Source organism: Populus nigra, chromosome 5, assembly GCF_951802175.1.
Source record: "Populus nigra chromosome 5, ddPopNigr1.1, whole genome shotgun sequence".
Taxonomy (NCBI): domain Eukaryota; kingdom Viridiplantae; phylum Streptophyta; class Magnoliopsida; order Malpighiales; family Salicaceae; genus Populus; species Populus nigra.
The window spans coordinates 13887000-13906933 of NC_084856.1; the positions used below are offsets into that span (position 1 = coordinate 13887000).

General features: G+C 34.2%; 1 protein-coding gene across 4 annotated transcripts; it reads left to right on the plus strand.

Moving 5' to 3' along the window:
• Positions 1-630: 630 nt before the first annotated feature.
• On the plus strand, positions 631-13253 carry LOC133694632 (histone-lysine N-methyltransferase SUVR5-like). 4 transcript variants are annotated; one of them, XM_062116237.1, is made up of 12 exons: positions 631-924; positions 3651-4139; positions 4451-4753; positions 4864-4974; positions 5477-5587; positions 6207-9044; positions 9358-9519; positions 10612-10728; positions 10814-10917; positions 10998-11135; positions 12263-12350; positions 12671-13253. In XM_062116237.1, exons 2-12 carry the CDS (start codon positions 3792-3794, stop codon positions 12776-12778), a joined length of 4428 nt encoding a protein of 1475 aa, XP_061972221.1. In that variant the 5' UTR covers positions 631-924; positions 3651-3791; the 3' UTR covers positions 12779-13253. The 4 variants fall into 4 exon arrangements, with proteins under 4 accessions (XP_061972221.1, XP_061972224.1, XP_061972222.1 ...); XM_062116240.1 differs by having other exon boundaries at positions 632-924; positions 3924-4139; positions 4446-4753; XM_062116238.1 differs by lacking the exon at positions 631-924 and adding an exon at positions 1006-1528.
• The last annotated feature ends 6681 nt before the right edge of the window (positions 13254-19934 follow it).

Consider the following 19934-nt stretch of genomic DNA (forward strand, 5'->3'; position numbering starts at 1 on the left):
TTTAAAAAGAATTAACAGTCAACATGGGTCAGAGGACTAACTTATAATTTAAAAAACTAGAAAACTAATTTACAAAACCCATAAAAACTACAAAGACCGAATCGTAATTCAGTTTTTATTTTATAAATCCTGAACCAAAAGAAAAAAAAAAAGAGAGCACGAAAGGGATGCTACGACGCCGTTGTTGGAAGTTCGGCTATGGTCTTTAAACAGAACTCAATAAGATGTGCCCTAAATCTCGTATCTCGATGCCAAGTAATCTTCGAAACATAAAACCCTTTTCAACAGCATCGACATAAACCACTGAAAAAAAACCTTAAAAGCTTTTGTTTTTGTGCTGTAAGAATATATTTTTTTAAATTTTAAATTTTTAATTATTTTTTTGTGTTTTAAAATTAATGAAAAGATTTGAATTTTTTTATTGTTTTATATAATGATATCAAAATTAAATTTAAATAAATAAAAAATATTATTTTAAATAAAAAAAAAGCATAATCATGAAAATCAACCACTCTCTTTAGAAACATACAGACAACAACAGCAAGTAATATTTTTCCTTTTAAAAAAAATCCCCACAAAACAGCCCTTTAGAATCGCACTTCTTTTGCCTAACCCGGCTTTTACATCTCTTCATGAACACACCACAGATCACGTCTTTTTGTTGCTCCCTCTCTCCCTCTCTCTCTCTAGATTTATTATATATTTCCCCTTCCTCTCTCTTTCTCTCTCTCTGTTTATTTTTTTTTGGTCACGGGACCTATATCCCCCCAGTTGCCCACAGAAACACGTATCTCACTGGCCAATTTTGATAAAAACATGGGACATTTGCACCAAAAAGAACAAAAAGACCACCCTCAGCCCCGCTAACCTTAACCCTCAAGGCCATAACCTTCCAAAACAATTACACCACTGCTGGGAAAAAAGGTGATCTCATCTCTCCTTGCAAGCTCACTCTCATATTCTTTAAAGCTACATTTACAGCGCCTAACTATCTCTCTTTTTTGTTTTGTCCATTGACTACTTATTATTATTTTTATGCATGTGTGTCACATTTTATTTTCTTGCAATCAATTGGAAGACCTAGCTATTGCTGCTGCTGGTATGCATGTATGTCTGGTATATAGCAGCAGCTGCTGCTGCTGGTGTCCCAACAAATATATATACAAGTACAAAAACACCTTAATACCCCCGAGAAAAAATAGAAGACATGCAATTAAGACAAACCCTTTTGGCACAAGGACTTTTGTTTAGGGATTTTAGGTCTATCTGGTTAATTAAAAAGGGGGTTTTTTTTATTTAATTTTGGATCATCTTCTAGGTCATGCATGTTTCACATGATGTTGATCATGTACAAAAAAATCTGGTTGTGGGTCTTGGATGGTGTGAATCCATTGTTGTTTTCTTACAGTTACTGCAACGATTAATGGTGAAACGATGCTAATGTACGGTTCCATGGCACGTTTTGTATCTGGGTTTGGTGGGTTAGGGTTTTAACTGATAATCTCTGCAAAAAGATTGAGTCTTTGAGGTGGGTTTTTGGTTTTTAAGGATCTGGGCCTTCTTTAATTTTTTGTTGTCGATTAATTTATAATGTTTGTTTTGTTTCATGTGTTATTTAGTGGTGCTACTTTGTCTTGTACCGTAGCAGAAGCTATGTTTTACAAGTTTGTAAGAGAAGATAGAGAAAACAAAATTTAATTTTTTGCTTTCGGAAGCCTCTGTAATGTACATGGGTTCTGCACGCTTGCATGTTGATTTGAATTTTGCTAGGTGCGGAAACCCCCTAGATTTTGATGACAGCTGCATTTGTTTTTATCTGCATTGTATTAATTTGATAAATTAAAATTCAATCATTTTTTAATTAATTGGCTTTTTTGGGATTCTTAATTGAATGTAATTGAAGTAGATTTTGCTCCTCCTTTTATATTAAAATATCAATATCTCCTTTTTTTAATCAATTACATATGAACACATTATGTTCATTTAATGAGGTCAGTTTTAGGGGAAAAATGATAATACTTCGCAAATTTATTACAAATAAGCAACCACGGTAAGTTATGCACATGAGGTGACCTGGATGAGATACAGAGGGAAGTGACTTCATTCAGACTGACTTTTTTTTTATGCAGTGATAGAACTTAACTGTACTAATATAGAAAAAGATTAAGACGTAGAAATTGCAAATAACCAGGTTGGGCTTTGGAATCATTAGGCAACTCAGTATCTTTGAGTTTTTATTAACTGAAGAGAGGAATGATAACTTCAGTTTTCAACTGTTGAAGGATGTTCACTTAATATCAAATGACTAGCAAAAGCGAAAACTAGGGAAATTTTGTTTATTCAGAATAATGGGTCACAATCTTTTTTGAAAACTGATGAAAACATGACCTTTTTTACAGTTAGATTGTTGTGGGTTTCTGTGGAAATTCAATGATAAGATGAGTTGTTCATTATTTTAGAGATGGTTACAATCATTCCATCTTAGTGGTCTTGTGAAACATTATAAGTCATTAACTGAATGAGGTCATGATATGCAAACCTTGAGTCAGTACTGTCCCTGCAATAGTAATGGATATTTTGGTGTTTCCTTTCCCCACCTCAAGAATGATTAGAATTCACAATCCCCCCTTTCTAGGTGCTTCTTTTGAATGATATCGCTCGTACAAGTGTTGACCCTTTGCACCTGTATCGCCTTCCTTTTCTAATGTGGTCTCCAATTACCTCATCACCAGAGAGCTTCCCTATGGTGGAGTGATTGAAAAAACAAATCCCAAGTACAGTTCTGAATTTTATTTGGCCCTAGCACCTTAGGAATTCATACTTGATGAAAGCAATAGGCCCTGCTCCCAAGTTGTATTGAATCGGAGCTCTTCTTGCTAACGTCCCCTGGTACATGGAAAGCTGTAGAACATTTTTTTTTAATATATAAATATAACAGTGAAAGTAATAAAAGCTTTTGCCTGCTTGCTTTCCTTGTTGGATTTGTAAGTGTTGTTTGAAAATCTCAATTGAAAGGGACATGGTATTCTGTGTTTACATGTTAAAGGGGGGTTTTTTAAGTCTGATTTTGCAATGTCAAATTATTTATGATTAAAGATTCTTCAATCTCTTTGTCAAGCCTTCTAGCCATGAGGCTATTATGTATGCTTGTATTTGCAAGTCGCTTTTTCCCACAGCGTAGTACTCTATATTTATTCTGTGGAAAAAGTGCTGATTTTTATGTGTTTGAAAACTTTTCTGCACTATCTTTTTCTGTTGCTATAGAGAAGAAGGCTTGAATTGATGCATGCTTACTATAGTTAGATAAAGCATTACCAGGGTTGGTGGGAGGTTCCTTTTTATTTGACGTGCTTAAACCTGGAAATTTGGCATGCATATTGATTATCTGCCATGTGATTTTCCCTCCATGTCTGAGAATCTGTTGGGCCAATAGTTGGCTTGATTAGCTAACAAGAAAACACACTATGTTGAATTACTGGACTACAGATTTTTTGGAAGTTTACTTATCAAGGATGCCTTTAATTACCACCATTTATGATTGGCAGCTTTTTTTTTTCTGAACATTTCTCTCTGACTGTTTGATTTATTGACCTGCAATTGAACATGGAAATGAGTTTGGAATGACCAATACATGTTTTGTGGGACTGCAGATTTCAGTTTAAATTATGGACATGCTTCCTTGTAATGGTGTTCAGTATGTTGGAGAATCTGATTGTGAATGACAGCGTTCAGGGACAGATTTTACTTATGATGGAGAATCTAATGGTTTTAAACTTGTAGAACAAGTTGCAATGGATGATGGCAGAGTGAATGACTTATTGCTAAATGTAGAAGAGTCTCGTATAGAAAGACAATGTGAGGGACTAGGGACAGTAGACAAATTGCATATTTCTGAAGGTGGAACTTCATATTCTGATTGTCAGGTAGCGAGCCAAAGGTTATCCTGTGATTCTCAGGATTTTGGAGAAGATGGCATAAACGAACAGAATTATTACACAGAACCCAATGCAGCCTCTGAAAACTCCAATTTAATTGTTGACACCATTGAAAGCGAACCAAACAGCTGTAGGTATGGAGAGCCATCTCTTTTAGAGCCTAACTGGCTAGAACACGATGAATCTGTGGCACTATGGGTCAAGGTAATTTTTTTTTTTGTTTTTTTTAAATTTCTCTATTCTTGCTTCCATGAAATAACAGTTGGTCTTTAGCAAATGCTGTACAGAAAATATTGATTGTAAGATGTCACATGCAATGTTAATCTTTCAAGGCTTGGATTGTGCTGTTGGCGCACTACCCTTTTTTTGAGGCTCCCTTGGCATTGTCTTTCACATGTTAGTTTTTACTAGGAAAAGTTTTTTTAATCCAGGAATTTTAAAATTTCTGTATATTACTGGGGATTTTTCCCAAGTTTGATTTTCATGCTGATACTCCTATGATTTTCTAAGTATAGTGGAGAGGCAAGTGGCAGGCTGGAATCAGATGTGCACGGGCAGACTGGCCATTGTCAACTTTGAGAGCCAAACCAACTCATGATCGAAAGCAGTATTTTGTGATATTTTTTCCTCACACCAGAAATTATTCCTGGGCAGATATGCTGCTTGTCCAACCAATCAATGGATTTCCAGAGCCTATTGCATATAAGACTCACAAAATTGGGCTAAAAATGGTTAAAGATATGAGTGTTGCACGGCGGTTTATAATGAAAAAGCTGGCTGTTGCCATGGTGAATATTGTCGATCAGTTTCATTCTGAGGTATGATTTTTAATCTTTTGTTGTCTTTTTTTTTCAAATACTAATTGATACTCATGCCTTGTTACTGTTTCCTTGCAATTTCTCTCTTTGTTCTTTTAAACTTGTCATAGGCTTTAGTAGACCCAGCTCGTGATGTGATGGTCTGGAAGGAATTTACCATGGAGGCTTCACGATGTAGTGGTTATTCTGATCTTGGAAGAATGCTTCTGAAACTTCAAAATGTAAACCCCTTTCCCTGTCAAACGGTGTAGGTTCTAGGTCTTTTTTCCTCTTCCTTTTACAATGCAGCAATTAGAACTTATGATCTATAAAAGCCAAACCCCTACTGATTTCTTAAAGCTAGCATTTGTTCCTTTCTTTTTTATGCATTGAAACATGTGTTCATTAAACGTAGGAGAAAGCAGTTATGAATAAACTTTACTGTTTGGAAATTAAGTTGTTTGCTGTTGCATTTCTTTGTTTTTTGTTTATAAATTTAGTCTTTTTTCATCGCGTGTCAAGTTGCCATGCTCTGGTGTTTTTCTTTGTATGCTATAATTAGGTGCATGGGGCCATTTGAAGACTTCTTTTTTCCCTACACGTGTTAAAACCTGGACTTTGTTATTCCGCATTTATTCACCATTTTTTTTCCCTTGCATTAATTTAAACACCAAACAATCTCCCTCCCACCCCTCCCCCCTCTTGGTAAATGATGATGTAATGGCACTTGTCCTTTCTCTGCAGATGATTTTGCAACAGTACATAAGTTCTGATTGGCTGCAGAATTCTTTTCAATCCTGGGTACAGCAGTGTCAAGTTGCATGTAGTGCTGAATCCATTGAATTGCTTAGGGAGGTATGTGTTAACTTGGCTGCTGACACATTAATTTGACTGCAGGTTGTTCTGACATGTAAAAGGCATGCTGGAGTTAACATTTCTGTCATGTCAAAATTATAATAGAATAAATTTCGTTCCTTGATATGGTATGTGATGTATTCATCCACTGCATGGGACTTTCTAGAAAATTGACAAAAAAGGGCATGTGAATGTCTACTTACCTAAATCAATTAAAATTTATTTATTATGCAAAAACATCCACATTCAATTCATGTTTTTGCTTCTTGTGATTAACTTTGAAATGTTTATTCAATAACCAGTTGATGCATATCTAATGTTTTGTTGTAAGAGCTGTGCTATGTGATTTCCACAATTGTATCTGATTGACATAGAAAGGAAATGCCACACAACCTGTGGTCATATGAACTTTCGATACAGTAAGCCTGTCCCCATTTTAGGTTAACCCTGTCTCGTGGGTTGCTTCATTCGTGCAAGGATACATGGTTGTTTGCTGGGCCATTAGGCTTCAGCTTGCTCTTGCGCTGCCCACCTCCCTACCTCCCTTTCCGTGCTAAGTTGTATAATCTTATATCTTTGTCTTCAAACATTTGTTGATTGTGGCTTTCTGTGATTCAAGGAATTGTACAATTCTATTCTATGGAATGAAGTCGATTCTCTCCATGATGCACCAGTGCAATCGACATTGGGATCCGAGTGGAAAACCTGGAAGCATGAAGCTATGAAGTGGTTCTCAACCTCCCAACCTGTGACAAGTAGTGGAGATATGGAGCAGCAGAACTGTGACAATCTCTCCCCCTCAACCATCAGTCTTCAAGCTACCAGGAAGAGGCCAAAGCTTGAAGTTCGCCGTGCAGAGACACATGCTTCCCAGGTTGAGTCCAGCAGTCCACTTCAAACTACGAATGTCGAAATTGACTCTGAGTTTTTCAGTAATCGAGACACTGTCAATGCTCATACTTTAGAATCAGAGCTTTCTAAAGAGGATGGTTTTGGCGAGGTAGCTGCACCTTTAGAGTCACCTTGTAGCATGGCTGATAGATGGGATGGGATTGTAGTTGAAGCAGGAAATCCTGAGCTTGTACAGAACAAAGGTGTAGAAATGACACCTGTTAATGAAGTTTTGGCTAAGGAAAGCATAGAACCTGGGAGTAAGAATCGCCAGTGTACTGCTTTTATTGAATCTAAGGGAAGGCAGTGTGTGAGGTGGGCTAATGATGGTGATGTTTATTGTTGTGTGCATCTGGCCTCTCGTTTTGCTGGCAGCTCCACTAGAGGAGAGGCAAGTCCTGTTCATAGTCCTATGTGTGAAGGTACCACTGTTCTTGGTACTCGATGCAAGCATCGGTCTCTACCAGGTACCATATTCTGCAAGAAACACAGACCCTGGCCTGATGCAGAGAAGACCTCAAATTTGCCAGAGAATCCCCTTAAGAGAAAACATGAAGAGATCTTTCCCAGTTCAGACACCACATATTGCAAAGAGATGGTGTTGTCTGGACAAGTTGAAAATCCCCTTCGAGTGCAACCTGTCTCAGCCATGGATGGCGATGCCTTTCATGGAAGGAAAAGCTTACCCAAGAAACTTGAGCATCCTGGCCATGATTGCAATAGCTCCAAGATGCTGCACTGTATTGGCTCAAGCTCCCTTGATAGTAGTATCCTGTGTCCTGAGAGTCCAAAGCGCTATTCGTTGTACTGTGACAAACACATTCCTAGTTGGCTCAAGCGTGCTAGAAATGGTAGAAGTAGGATAATATCAAAAGAAGTGTTTATAGATCTTTTGAAGGATTGTTGCTCATCGCAGCAGAAATTGCATTTACATCAAGCATGTGAGCTTTTCTACAAGCTTTTCAAAAGCATTTTCTCTCTAAGAAACCCAGTTCCTATGGAGGTTCAACTTCAGTGGGCTCTCTCTGAAGCTTCTAAAGATTTTAATGTTGGGGAACTCTTGTTGAAGTTAGTTTTCACTGAAAAGGAGAGACTCAAAAAGTTATGGGGCTTTGCTGTGGAGGAAGATTTACAAGTTTCCTCTGTCATGGAAGAACCAGCAATTTTTCCATTGGCTGTCAACTGTAGCCATGATGATGAAAATTCTATTAGGTGCAAAATATGCTCAAAGGAGTTTCTCGATGATAAAGAGCTTGGAAACCACTGGATGGACAGCCATAAAAAGGAAGCACAGTGGCATTTCAGAGGTCATGCTTGTGCCATATGCCTGGATTCTTTTACTGACAGAAAAAGTTTGGAAACCCATGTGCAGGAGAGACATCATGTGGAATTTGTTGAACAGTGCATGCTGTTCCAGTGCATTCCCTGTGCCAGCCACTTTGGGAACACTGACCAGTTATGGTTGCATGTCCTCTCTGTTCACCCTGCTGATTTCAGGCTGCCAAAAGGTGCTCAACAACTTAATCCGTCTATGGGTGAAGAGAAGGAGGATTCCTTGCAAAAACTTGAGCTGCAAAATGCAGCATCAATGGAAAATCACACTGAGAATTTAGGTGGTTTTAGAAAGTACATTTGCAAGTTCTGTGGCCTGAAGTTTGATTTACTACCTGATCTTGGTCGCCACCATCAAGCTGCTCATATGGGACCAAATCTATTCAGCTCTCGCCCCCCAAAGAGAGGTGTTCGATATTATGCTTATAGATTAAAATCTGGAAGACTTAGCCGCCCGAAATTTAAGAAAGGTCTGGGGGCAGCAACATATAGCAGCATCAGGAACAGGATGACTTCTGGTCTGAAGAAACGTATCCAGGCTTCAAAATCACTTAGCAGCCAGGGACTAAGCATACAGTCTAATTTGACTGAGGCAGGGGCTTTAGGTAGATTAGCAGAATCTCAATGCTCAGCGGTTGCAAAAATATTGTTTTCTGAGGTTCAGAAAACAAAACCTCGGCCTAATAACCTTGATATCTTAGCTATTGCACGCACTGCTTGCTGCAAGGTGAGCCTAAAAGCATCACTGGAGGGGAAATATGGAGTGTTGCCAGAACGCTTTTATTTGAAGGCAGCCAAGCTCTGCAGTGAGCACAATATTCAAGTACAATGGCACCAGGAGGAGTTTAGTTGTTCCAGAGGATGTAAGAGTTTCAAGGATCCAGGATTATTCTCGCCCTTGATGGCTCTTCCAAATGGTTTTAAGGGGAAACAAATGATACATTCATCTGATCATACAAACAGTGAGTGTGAAGTGGATGAGTGCCACTATATTATAGATATGCATGATGTTACAGAGGGGCCTAAGCAAAAGGCTACTGTCTTGTGTACTGACATAAGCTTTGGGAAGGAGACAATACCAGTGGCATGTGTTGTAGATGAAGATCTCCTGGATTCCCTCCATGTCTTGGCAGATGGTTATGATGGTCAAATTAGTAAATTCCCCAAGCCCTGGGATACTTTTACCTATGTAACATGGCCAGTTCATGATCAATGTGATAGTCTGGACATTGAGGTATCTTTTGGTTGGGTTTCTGATTTGTTTTTTAGATTTGATTTGATTTCGATTATGACCAATTGTATCGATGTGGAATGCACTTGTTGGTTGTCATCCTACATTGGAGATGATTGAACCCTGATTGGCTGCTGAGGACACTGCAATTCGAAATATAAAACACGTATACACAGACACACATATGCATAGAGATAGACAGAAAGGAAGGCAAACACCAAAGAAATATGCTCATTCATGCCATCTGCATATCCATATAATTTTAGAAATGCATTAAACACTGCTTTTTTCTCCTCCCACATCCCTTTTTATGTAGGGTTTGCAATTGAGGTGTTCTTGCCAATATTCAATGTGCTGTCCTGAAACATGTGATCATGTTTATCTCTTTGATAACGACTATGAAGATGCGAAGGACATATATGGGAAATCCATGCTTGGCAGATTTCCGTATGACTATAAGGGGCGGCTTGTTCTGGAGGTAATTTCATTATCTTTTTACCAGTGCAAATAGTTACTGATTACACTCCAAAGTTGATGTTCTTTTGATAGCTGAGTATCTATGATTGACTGCATATGGAGTAGCTGAACTTTCTATTCTCTGCAAATTTTTTATTGGCCTGCTGCTTTAAGAGTGTCTGGTGGGGTGACTGATACATGCTATTGTTTCTCTCTTCTATATTACTTGCCAATTTGATTACATAAACTGTACATGTGGGAATCCTGTAATAGAAAATAGCGTAAAAATTTAGCTTCCATTCACATCACCACCTTGCTTGATTCCCCCTTCATAAGTAGTTTTTACTTGATCTGATGAAGGGAGATGGCATGAAAGCTAGTGGAATTTCAAGAAAGTTGAAAAGAGCACAAATTTTTCTTGTTATGAAACATCATGCTACTAATACCAATGCTCTTTTTTTTGTGAGGGATGAAAGAAGAACTGTATTGGAACGGGATGGATATATGATTTATAGAAGAAATGACCTCCCATAAAACAATAGAAGAAACAAAATGGAACACGAGAGCATTAGAATTCTATTCAATGTCAGCTAAGTAGACATTCCCAAAGGTTCCTAAAGCATCACACTATAAAGAAGTGAGGAATGCTACCCTGTACCTCTAGAGTTTCCTCAAAGTTAAAGATGTTACTACTTTAATGATTCTACAGTATGCCGAACAAAACACATATCTTTTAACTGCTCACACCTCTGATTAAGCCTTCAAGTATAAATATGATAACTGAAAGTTATTGGTTCAAGATGCTTGCAAGTATCTAGTATCAGTCCTTTAGATTTGATCTGATCTGATCAGTTAATAAAAACCAGGATTCTGTTGGCCCATGAGATCACTAGGTCTTAATTTTCCCCTGATGGAGTTAAATAGTTCTTAAACATGTAAAACTTTGTACTCCATTTCTCATTTCTATGCCCAAGCTCTATTTGACAAGCAGATATAGCCTTTGTTTTGGTTCTCTCCCTGCCTGTTTGTGAGAGGTTGGTGGGGATTTGGTGGCCTGCACCCTTGTTTTGCTGATGAGACTTGCATTTGAAACATTTCTTGCTAAATTGTGCAGGAAGGTTACCTTGTTTACGAGTGCAATAGCATGTGCAACTGCAATAAAACATGCCCAAATAGAGTTTTGCAGAATGGAATACGAGTGAAACTGGAAGTCTTCAAAACAGAAAATAAAGTAACAATACTTCTCAATTAGAGTTTTGCTTTCAATTGTACAGTGTCTCTATAGTACCATATTAATTTGTCTTGCTGAAGTACAGGGTTGGGCTGTCAGGGCAGGTGAACCAATCCTACGTGGTACATTTATATGCGAGTACACTGGAGAGATTTTAAATGAACAGGAGGCAAGCAATAGGCGTGACAGGTTATAAACTTTGAAAAATGCAATTTTTGTTCATTTTGGTTTTTTTGCTATGTTTTGAATGTGCCTTGTTTGATTTTTAGGTATGGCAAAGAAGGTTGCAGCTATATGTATAAAATTGATGCTCATACCAATGATATGAGCAGAATGGTTGAAGGACAGGCCCATTATTTTATTGATGCTACAAAGTATGGGAATGTTTCACGGTTCATCAATCACAGGTAGGGAATGCTGTTAGGTATTATTCCTTGCCGTAGTCTTCTCTATAGTTTGAGAAATTTGCTTCTTGGAGACAAATGTATCAATGTGAACCAATTAAAATTTCCTCATACTCGATTGAACCATTTGATTTTCTGTAAGGTGAAGATGTTATCTAGGTTTGATGATGCCTATCTTTAGATATGCCAAGCATTAGCATGATGCCTTTATGAAGATGGATTTGTGAGATAAATGTGTCTGCAAAGCTCAGTTGCCATTTTCATATGAAAAAAAGCAAAACGATGCCTGTCTGATATGATCATATGCAGCTTAATGTGGCATTATCAGATGAAATGTTGATAGCAAAGTAGATTGCCAGTTATACAGGAGAAGTATAAGAATTGCTAAGATCTAACATATAAGAAACATCAAGCAACTCCAGAGAGTTCTTCAAAGACCTGACTTTCTCCAATCAGGTTACTGGGTGGACCATTCATGGAACCAGTCCCTTCATGACCTTTAACCCATGCAGTAGCTGTCTGGCCAGAACTGCAAACCGTGGAAACCGATAACCTCATTGATTTTTCCAAGGAAAATTTCTATTGAACTAGAAAACAAAATATTAAAAAGAATTTTTGTTAGAGGACTCTCTAGATGTATGCGAGGTTCTTGCTTTGAAGTACAGGTAGACATATTTTTGTTATATAGTTATATTTATGTTTAAATGATGGTTAACAACATCCATATGATTGCACAAGGACATCTCTGTAGTCTTTATTTTCTTGATTGATGGCTGGTTAGTTTAAGACATTGGTAGAAAAAGGACATGACAATTTAGTAATGCCATAAATCACTTTACCATCCACCTGCTTCTCCTGCCTAAGGAGTGGGGTCAATTCACAACATGCTCTTCAAAATTAGAAGCTTTAGCTTTTGGCATGTAATTTTAACATATAAACTTTCAAATGCATCAACACATGAAGAGACAGATTGCCCATATTTTAAGGGAAGAAAAGCCTCAAGAGTGGGGTAGATGATGGAATAGGGTTCAGGTAGTTGAATAGTTGTCTTAAGTCTTTTCTGGCATGTTATTTTGTCTGCTTTAGGCTGTGCTTGTTGATTCACACCTGACATATGTTCATGTTGGAAGCTGCATGCCAAATCTTGTGAACCACCAAGTTCTGGTCGACAGCATGGATTCTCAGCGTGCTCATATTGGTCTTTATGCAAGTCAGGATGTAAGTAATCACCTCATTCCATCTTGAATATCAATTTTTGTATGCATGGAACTAGAGATGTAGAGATACACATGTTTTCTTGAATCTTATATGTAACTTTAAGAATATTGATCTTCATAATAGTTCAAAGGAAGTTTTGTGGGATACTTTTGTGGGCTCTTTGCTTATTCATGGTGCATGATGTATGAGGGGTTCATCTTTACTTTATTGCAGTTCATAGCACACTGCATCTATTTGTTAATAGAACTTATTGTCTCAGTACTGTGTTTGTATTGATTACTTGCACATTTCATTTATTTGGTTAACCATATCATGTGCAGATAGCTTTTGGTGAAGAACTGACATACAACTATCGGTATGAGCTGCTGCCTGGAGAAGGATATCCTTGCCATTGTGGAGCTTCAAAGTGCCGAGGCCGCCTGTATTAAATCTTAAAATTTATCGTGCTCTCTCCTTCGTGAAATAATGGGATGTGGAGAACCTGACACAAGAATCAGATTCGGATGTGCTCAAGGGTATTATGGTTGTTATTCGTTGGCTGATCAAATTGTAAGTAGCTGCCCCAGTGGATTTGGTATCAAGCTGACAAGAAATTGGCCAAGTCCCAAGCAATGGAGCCGGAGGCCTGTGTTCCTTGAGCTACAATCATCTTCTCAATGTCCCGGCAAGTAGCCAGTGTTTATTCTCATTTGTTGATACGTTTTCATCCATGAAAGAGGACATCCATAATTTTATCTTGGCTTCTTTTTGTATGGAATGGCGAAAATCAGTGCCTCCCGAGCTTAATGGAAAGTGTAGGTTTTATTTTTCCTCTTTTTTTTTTCTCTCCAGATTGTAGGTATATGTGATCTCCTGTTATGTATATTCTTTTCATGAAAATGCATAAATTGCTAGTTTTTAGTAGTCATGCATGCCAAATTTGAGCATGATCAAGGTGTAAATGCCACAAGAAAAACCAAGCTACTGGAGGGCAAGCCGACAAGCCCGACGGTGATTTCATTCTGGTTTGCACGTGTTTCGGAGGGCATGGCATTGAAGTTGAGTGCAAAGAAAAGTCTTCGCAGCTTGTGGAAGGCGAAATTTTGGGTTTCTTTGTTAGCCTTACGAATTAAAGGGGCTCAAGTAAAAGAAATATAATAAAGTCTAGATTAAAAAGATTGAAGGAGTACAGAGACCAATCATGGGTTTAGCTTTCAAGTTATTGACGCAATACATTAATATTATTCCCACGATTTTCTGGATAATTTAGCTTGAGTAGTAAACTTTTAATAAATTCTTGTAAAACTAAACAATATTGGAGGAAACTAAATTAGGAACACTTGCCTATATAATATTGGTACATTTTATTTTGATATGGTTCTGAATATCATATGTTATTTGAAACAGTTTTGATAGATCATATATTTGAGTTTAAAATAGCATTTTGACCCATGCATTGTTGTGGGTTGGATTTTTTTAGCAAAAAAATAAATACGTAGGTTTTTTCAACGTGTTTTTGAACATAAAAAAATTCTCAATTATAAATAAAAATGCATATGCTTGCAATTAAATAAATCGAGAATTACTCGTGCCAATAAACGTTAAAAAAATTGTTAATGTTAATTAAAAATTAAATTGGAAAAATCAAGAAAAAAATATAGATCAAGATATTTAATTTTGCAATATTGACCATGTACATAGTTGGGTTTAATAATTTTGTTTTTAAAAATAATTTTTTTTATTTAATCAAAACATTATTCGCCCCAATAAAACATAAAAAAATGTTAAATAAACTAAAGACTATACTAGAAAAATCAAGAAATAAAAGTAGATCAAAATATTTAATCTTGTAACACGGATCATATATATAGTTATGTTCAATAACTATGTTACTCAGAATAATTTTTTTTATTCTATCAAACTATGATGAAACAGACATACATATGAAAGCGATTGAATAAAATCAAAGAAAAAAAAGATCATGCAAGTTTGTACATATTTGAAAAAATATCATAAGTTTATATGAAAATCAAGTAAAAACTAAATAATATTTAATCAAAAATTAAATTGAAAAGTTGAGAGATAAATGTGGCTATGAATATCTGATCTTAAAACACGAGCCAAATTTTTGATTATATTCAATAATTTTTTTTTGGAATAAATATTTTATTTAATAAAATGACAATTAAAAAAACACATAGTAAAGCAAATGAATAAAATTAAAGTGAAAAAAACTTAAACTAGGTAAAGATTAAATCATGTTTTAAAGTTTGTTAAAAAATTATTAAAATTAAAAAAAACTAATAAATGACAAAATTGCAAGAAAAAACATAAGGGCCAAAAAACAAATGGTAAAATAAAAGCCTCGGCACTCGAGCCTATATGATTTTTTCAAATTAAGAGATCGATGACTTGTTGTCACCCTTTATTTTTTTGAAAAAAAATAAACATGTGACGCGTTGCTGTGGTAGACGACATGTCGCATGCTAGTCCAACTTCAGGCGATTGAAAAGTCATTGAAAAATCAAGCCAAGGGTTGTTTTTCCTAAAAAAAACTTGATTTTCAACTTTTTTTTTAACCAAAAACACCTTACACACTTGACAAACCTATTAATGACTTTAAATAACCCTAAAAAATAAATCAAAAAACCAAAATCAAACCAAAAAATAAGAAACTTCTTGGGCTTAGATCTACAATCTCGAGGAAAATGAAGGGAAAAGAAGACCTAAGATAAAATCTCCTCGTTGAATGAAATCTATTAACACTAAAATTAATATTTTTCATGGCCAAAATCGGTGTCAAACGAGACTCTCTCATCCACCAGATTCTAGTCGCTTTCTCTTTCCTCTCTCAAATCAGGAATTGAAAAATAAATTTTTGTATCACAATTAAAATTTTGAAATATTGAGGGACCAAAATGTTATCATTTATAAAGTAAGAGGACCAAAGTGAACATTTTGACCCATTTTTTAAACCGCCACTGAATTTTTTTTTTCACACTTTGGTCCCCTTTGTTTCAATTATGACCCTCCTTAACACTTTTTTGATAATTTGGTAATTAATTTGGGAATAAAAGGATGCAATTGAAGAGAAACAAAGTTTGAGGACTAAATTATAAAAAAGAAAAATTTCATTGTTGATTGCTATAGTAAAAAACTCATGCATTCTTGTTTTTTTTTTTTCTCTAATAATTTATCAACATGATAAGGAAAACAATTGAGAAACACATAATTACAATTTTTAAGTTTTTTCTTTTAAATTTTCATAAGAAAATTTTACCCAATCTATACTTCATTTCACTTGCATCTATAATTATTCATACTTAATACATAATAGATCAAACTTATCAACCCTGATGGATGTGCGGAAGTTGCACATCATTTACTCTATTGTTTTTTTTTGTTTTTTTATTTCTTTTGTCTTGCTATAGTTTAGTAATTTAGACACTGAGATTTATAACTAAGGTTTTTTTTCCTCTGAATTTTAGATTACAATTCTCTAGATTTTTTTTTAGCTTATAGTGATTTTTAGGTTGCTCATTTTAACAAATGTTGCAAGTTTTCAGGAAAATGGACTAGTTCATCCTTATATAATGGGGTGAATTTTTAACCTATCTTTATATATTTAATTGCATCAATTTAATCTCTAAATAAAAGATCTTCCATTTTTCATCCAAACTAATGAAAAAGAAACATGATTTGCACATGATGTATTTTTATGAAAAATACCCTTTACTGAATATGATAATTAATTCTTATGAACTTGTATTTTAAAGATCTTGTCTAATATATCTTTAAATATATAATTGTACCAATTATTTCCTTATGTTTTAATTAAGAGTAGCTAGCATAGATAACTGGATGGACTGCACATGCAGGGATCAACCTCTAAAATGGTCATAATAAAAAATATTGTTCCATTCAATAGGTAATTTGGATATAGCGAACTCTAGACATGGATTCCCACTATGCCACATGTTTATATTTTTTTTTATGTAATAAATAATGTCTAGGTGATGCAAGCACGTTTCAAAAATAAAAAAAACAACAACTCAGGTTATAGCCTTGACCGGGTTTAACAAGTTAATTTTATTTTAATCAAATGATAAGGATAATTTGCAACGATAATAAACAAACAAATTTTCCTTTTCTTTTCTTTAAAAAAGACCATGATAACATGAAAAAAAAACCTTTGAAAGTACGTAACTGGCGGGTAAAAAAGAGATAAACAAATTAGCTCGAGTCAACCCGAGACGGTATGATATACATGTAACTTGGGTAATAAGAGGTGAGCTAACCCGGGTTAACCTGAAAATCTCATGGCCCAGATTATGAGATCAAGATAACCCAATAAAGAGAAAATTAAAGAAAATCACAAAGCTATTAAAAAAAAAACTAATGTCGAACGATGAAATTAGAAAAGAAAATAAGCCAAAAAAAGAGAGGATGTTGACCGACATTAACATTTCAAACCCGTGACCCGGGTCATTAGACCAAAAGTATCATACATGAAAAAACTGCGAAGCCAAATTCCTAGCAAATCAACCAGAGGATGAAATCGAGATAAGAGATCAATTACATAAATGAATCTAAAATAAAAAAAATAGCAATTAAAAGAATGAAAATGAAAATGAAAATAAAAAATAAATTAGAGTGCAACAATGTTTTTTTATTGGAGGGTTAAATTGAAAAGAAAAATAAATCTAACAAAAAAACAAAAAAAAGGACCAAATTAAAAAAAAATAATACATCATGAACTTGGAATGAAGGATAAAATTGAAAACATCAAAGCTTTTACAAAAGGGCCAAAAAGAAAAAATAGAAATCAAAAGAGGGACCAAATTGTAAAAACTTATACATGACGAATTCAAATTAAAGGATTAAATTAAAACAAATAAAACTTTAACAAAAGGGCCAAGGATAAAAAAATAGAAATCAATAGAATAAAAAGTGAAGTTGAAATATGAACAACAAAGAGGATCGATCTATACTTTTTGCGGTAATAAAGAGAAAAAAAAGTACGATTGATCCATAAATAACAAGGGTATCTTATGCATCTTGTGGGACCCATATTAGATAAGGTACCCATACACAAAGCCGAGTTAAACTTTTATTAACCAAGAAGATAAAAAAATACATGCAATAAATAAGACATCTTGGTTATGTGTCACTTAAGGAATTGGTCTAGAGTCCATCATCAATGATACACAACCTATAAAATCCAGAACATGAACAAATTTTATAAAAGCCCTTTTGTTGTTTTGGTTTTTTATCCCTAAGTAATCTAAAACTACAAGTGACAAGTACTTAGACCATCATACTTAGAAATACTCACACGAGTTCAAGTATATATAAACAATATTGAACCCAGGGTAAATCATTTTCATCTTCATCATAAAACTTTATCGTTGTCTCTTGATCCTAATATTTTTTACAACTTTACTACCCTCATTCTGATTAATAAAAATTAAGCACACTTTAACTTTGAAAAACACATTTCTATTGAGTTGAGATGGTTTTTTGACATGGTATCAGAGTCTTGTTGACCAAATAGTCATGAGTTCAAATCTTACTATCCTCTTTCTTATTAATAAAAATTAAGCATAGGGTAATGTGAGCCCGTACAAGTTTTAAGACCAAAGAACTTTCACTTGAGAAAGCATGTTAGAACGTAATATAAAACTATTCTTGGAACCTCACCTAACAGATACCATGTCAAATAACCATATCAACCTAATAATTTAAGTTGTTAGGGGAGTTCTAAGAATAATTTTATATTATTCTCTAAAATATTTAAGTAAAATTATTATAAGTTCTCTAATTTGTGTGTGTGTGTGTGTGTGTGTGTGTGTGTGTGTATAACTAGAGTAGATAAGTGTACTTTTTTCTTGTTTTTTTTTATTTATTACATGAGTTGATTTACTTTCTAATTTATGAAAGTTGGCTAGATATTGTTGGATTTCCCGAAACACATTAATGCAACAGGAATGCTATTTTTTTAAGGAGCTTTAAGATCCATTTAGACAGATTTAAAGTTGTTTAGGGTTTATCTAAAAATTACTTGAAGATTAAATATTATTTTTGGTTTTGAATAATTGCTTCAAAGCTAAGTTGTCGCAAACCATAAGTCATCCAAGTGTCCAATCTCTAATGATAATTCACACAAACCACTAGTGAGAATCTCTTAAACATTTTTAGAAGAGAGAGATTGTTATACTTTTGAGTGCTAATTTTTTTCTTTTGTGTTTTAGGTATTTTTGTACCGAACTCTACTTCTAAAAAATAAGAGAGATATAATATTCTATTTATAGGGAAGCCTAAAAACCCTATAAATAACAAAATATCAATTTTTTCTTTAAATAATATCGTATATGTTATTTTAGGCTAATTTTAGGAATTTTTTCAATTAAGCCATTACTTGATTGTTTCTAAGTTTAGAATTGTAATCCCTTTTATTAAATACATTATAGTTTTTAATTTCTAAAACTTATAATCAAGTCACACTTGATTAATCATCCCGTTTTAATTTCTAACCAATAGTTCTTATGTGTGTGACCTATTAGACTCTCTAATAATTTGGTTCAAATATAAATCATAATCCTAAATAAAATAGGATTAAATAAATTAAACAATTTAATTTATTATCAATTCAATAATTGATTGATTTATATTTAAAGATCAAGTATAATGTCTAACAACTTGTTATGATCATCTAAATATTAGAAAAGTTATAAATGATTTGATTAACCTTTCAGTGACCAGTTTCTTAGTGTAATTATTTTCCCTTCATCAACAATATTATGATTTAGATATTATAGTATGAAGCGTGTTTACTCTGTTAAATCATGTTTGCTCTCAACACGTGATTATTTGAATTAATACTATTTGAATATGATTTGAATAATTATTATCCCTTCATCAACAATAATTATTGATTATTTGAATAAGATTATAAATGTTTTTCAAATCTCATTACAGTCCGTAAAAGGATTTACAATCAATACTATTTGAGAACAGATGGAACATCTTCCCTAATTCACCTAGGGTGACGAGTTCTTTTTTGATTATTCAAATACCTTCATATAGTTTATATTATACATAATATCTACTCATTTGTTTCCCTTGATTAAGACAATGTATAGCAAGATCAAAACATAATACTCCTTATATAAGATAACTAAGTGATTTCAAGTCTAAAGATCATTTATATAACCGCCATGTAAGCCTTTTTATAGACACTTGTGATCTCTCCACATGAAATTCTCATGCAGGTCAGTTCAATGTACATGTCATCTGACAAACACCTACATATTAATTTTAAGTATCTCTCATACCTCAATTAATGAAAACAACCGTTTCTTTTTATAAAATAAAAAACATATAATTATAATAACTTTATAATTTTATTTGCAAGTCATTTTTGTCTTAAGAACTTTATCTTTATTCTAAACTCATTAATCAAATATTAGATTCATTAATAAAATATTTGATGAATATTAAAGATAAATAAGCCTTATTAATAAATTAAATATATATATATATATACATGAAGAAAGTCAATGCCATGTGTAATCAATCGATTTTCTATAAGGCATATATACTACA

Coding starts and splice junctions, on each gene's coding strand:
- LOC133694632 (XM_062116237.1), top strand. CDS start 3,792: ATGGATGATGGCAGAGTGAATGACTTATTGCTAAATGTAGAAGAGTCT. Junction 4,140..4,450: donor CTGTGGCACTATGGGTCAAG/GTAATTTTTTTT, acceptor TTCTAAGTATAG/TGGAGAGGCAAGTGGCAGGC. Junction 4,754..4,863: donor TCGATCAGTTTCATTCTGAG/GTATGATTTTTA, acceptor AACTTGTCATAG/GCTTTAGTAGACCCAGCTCG.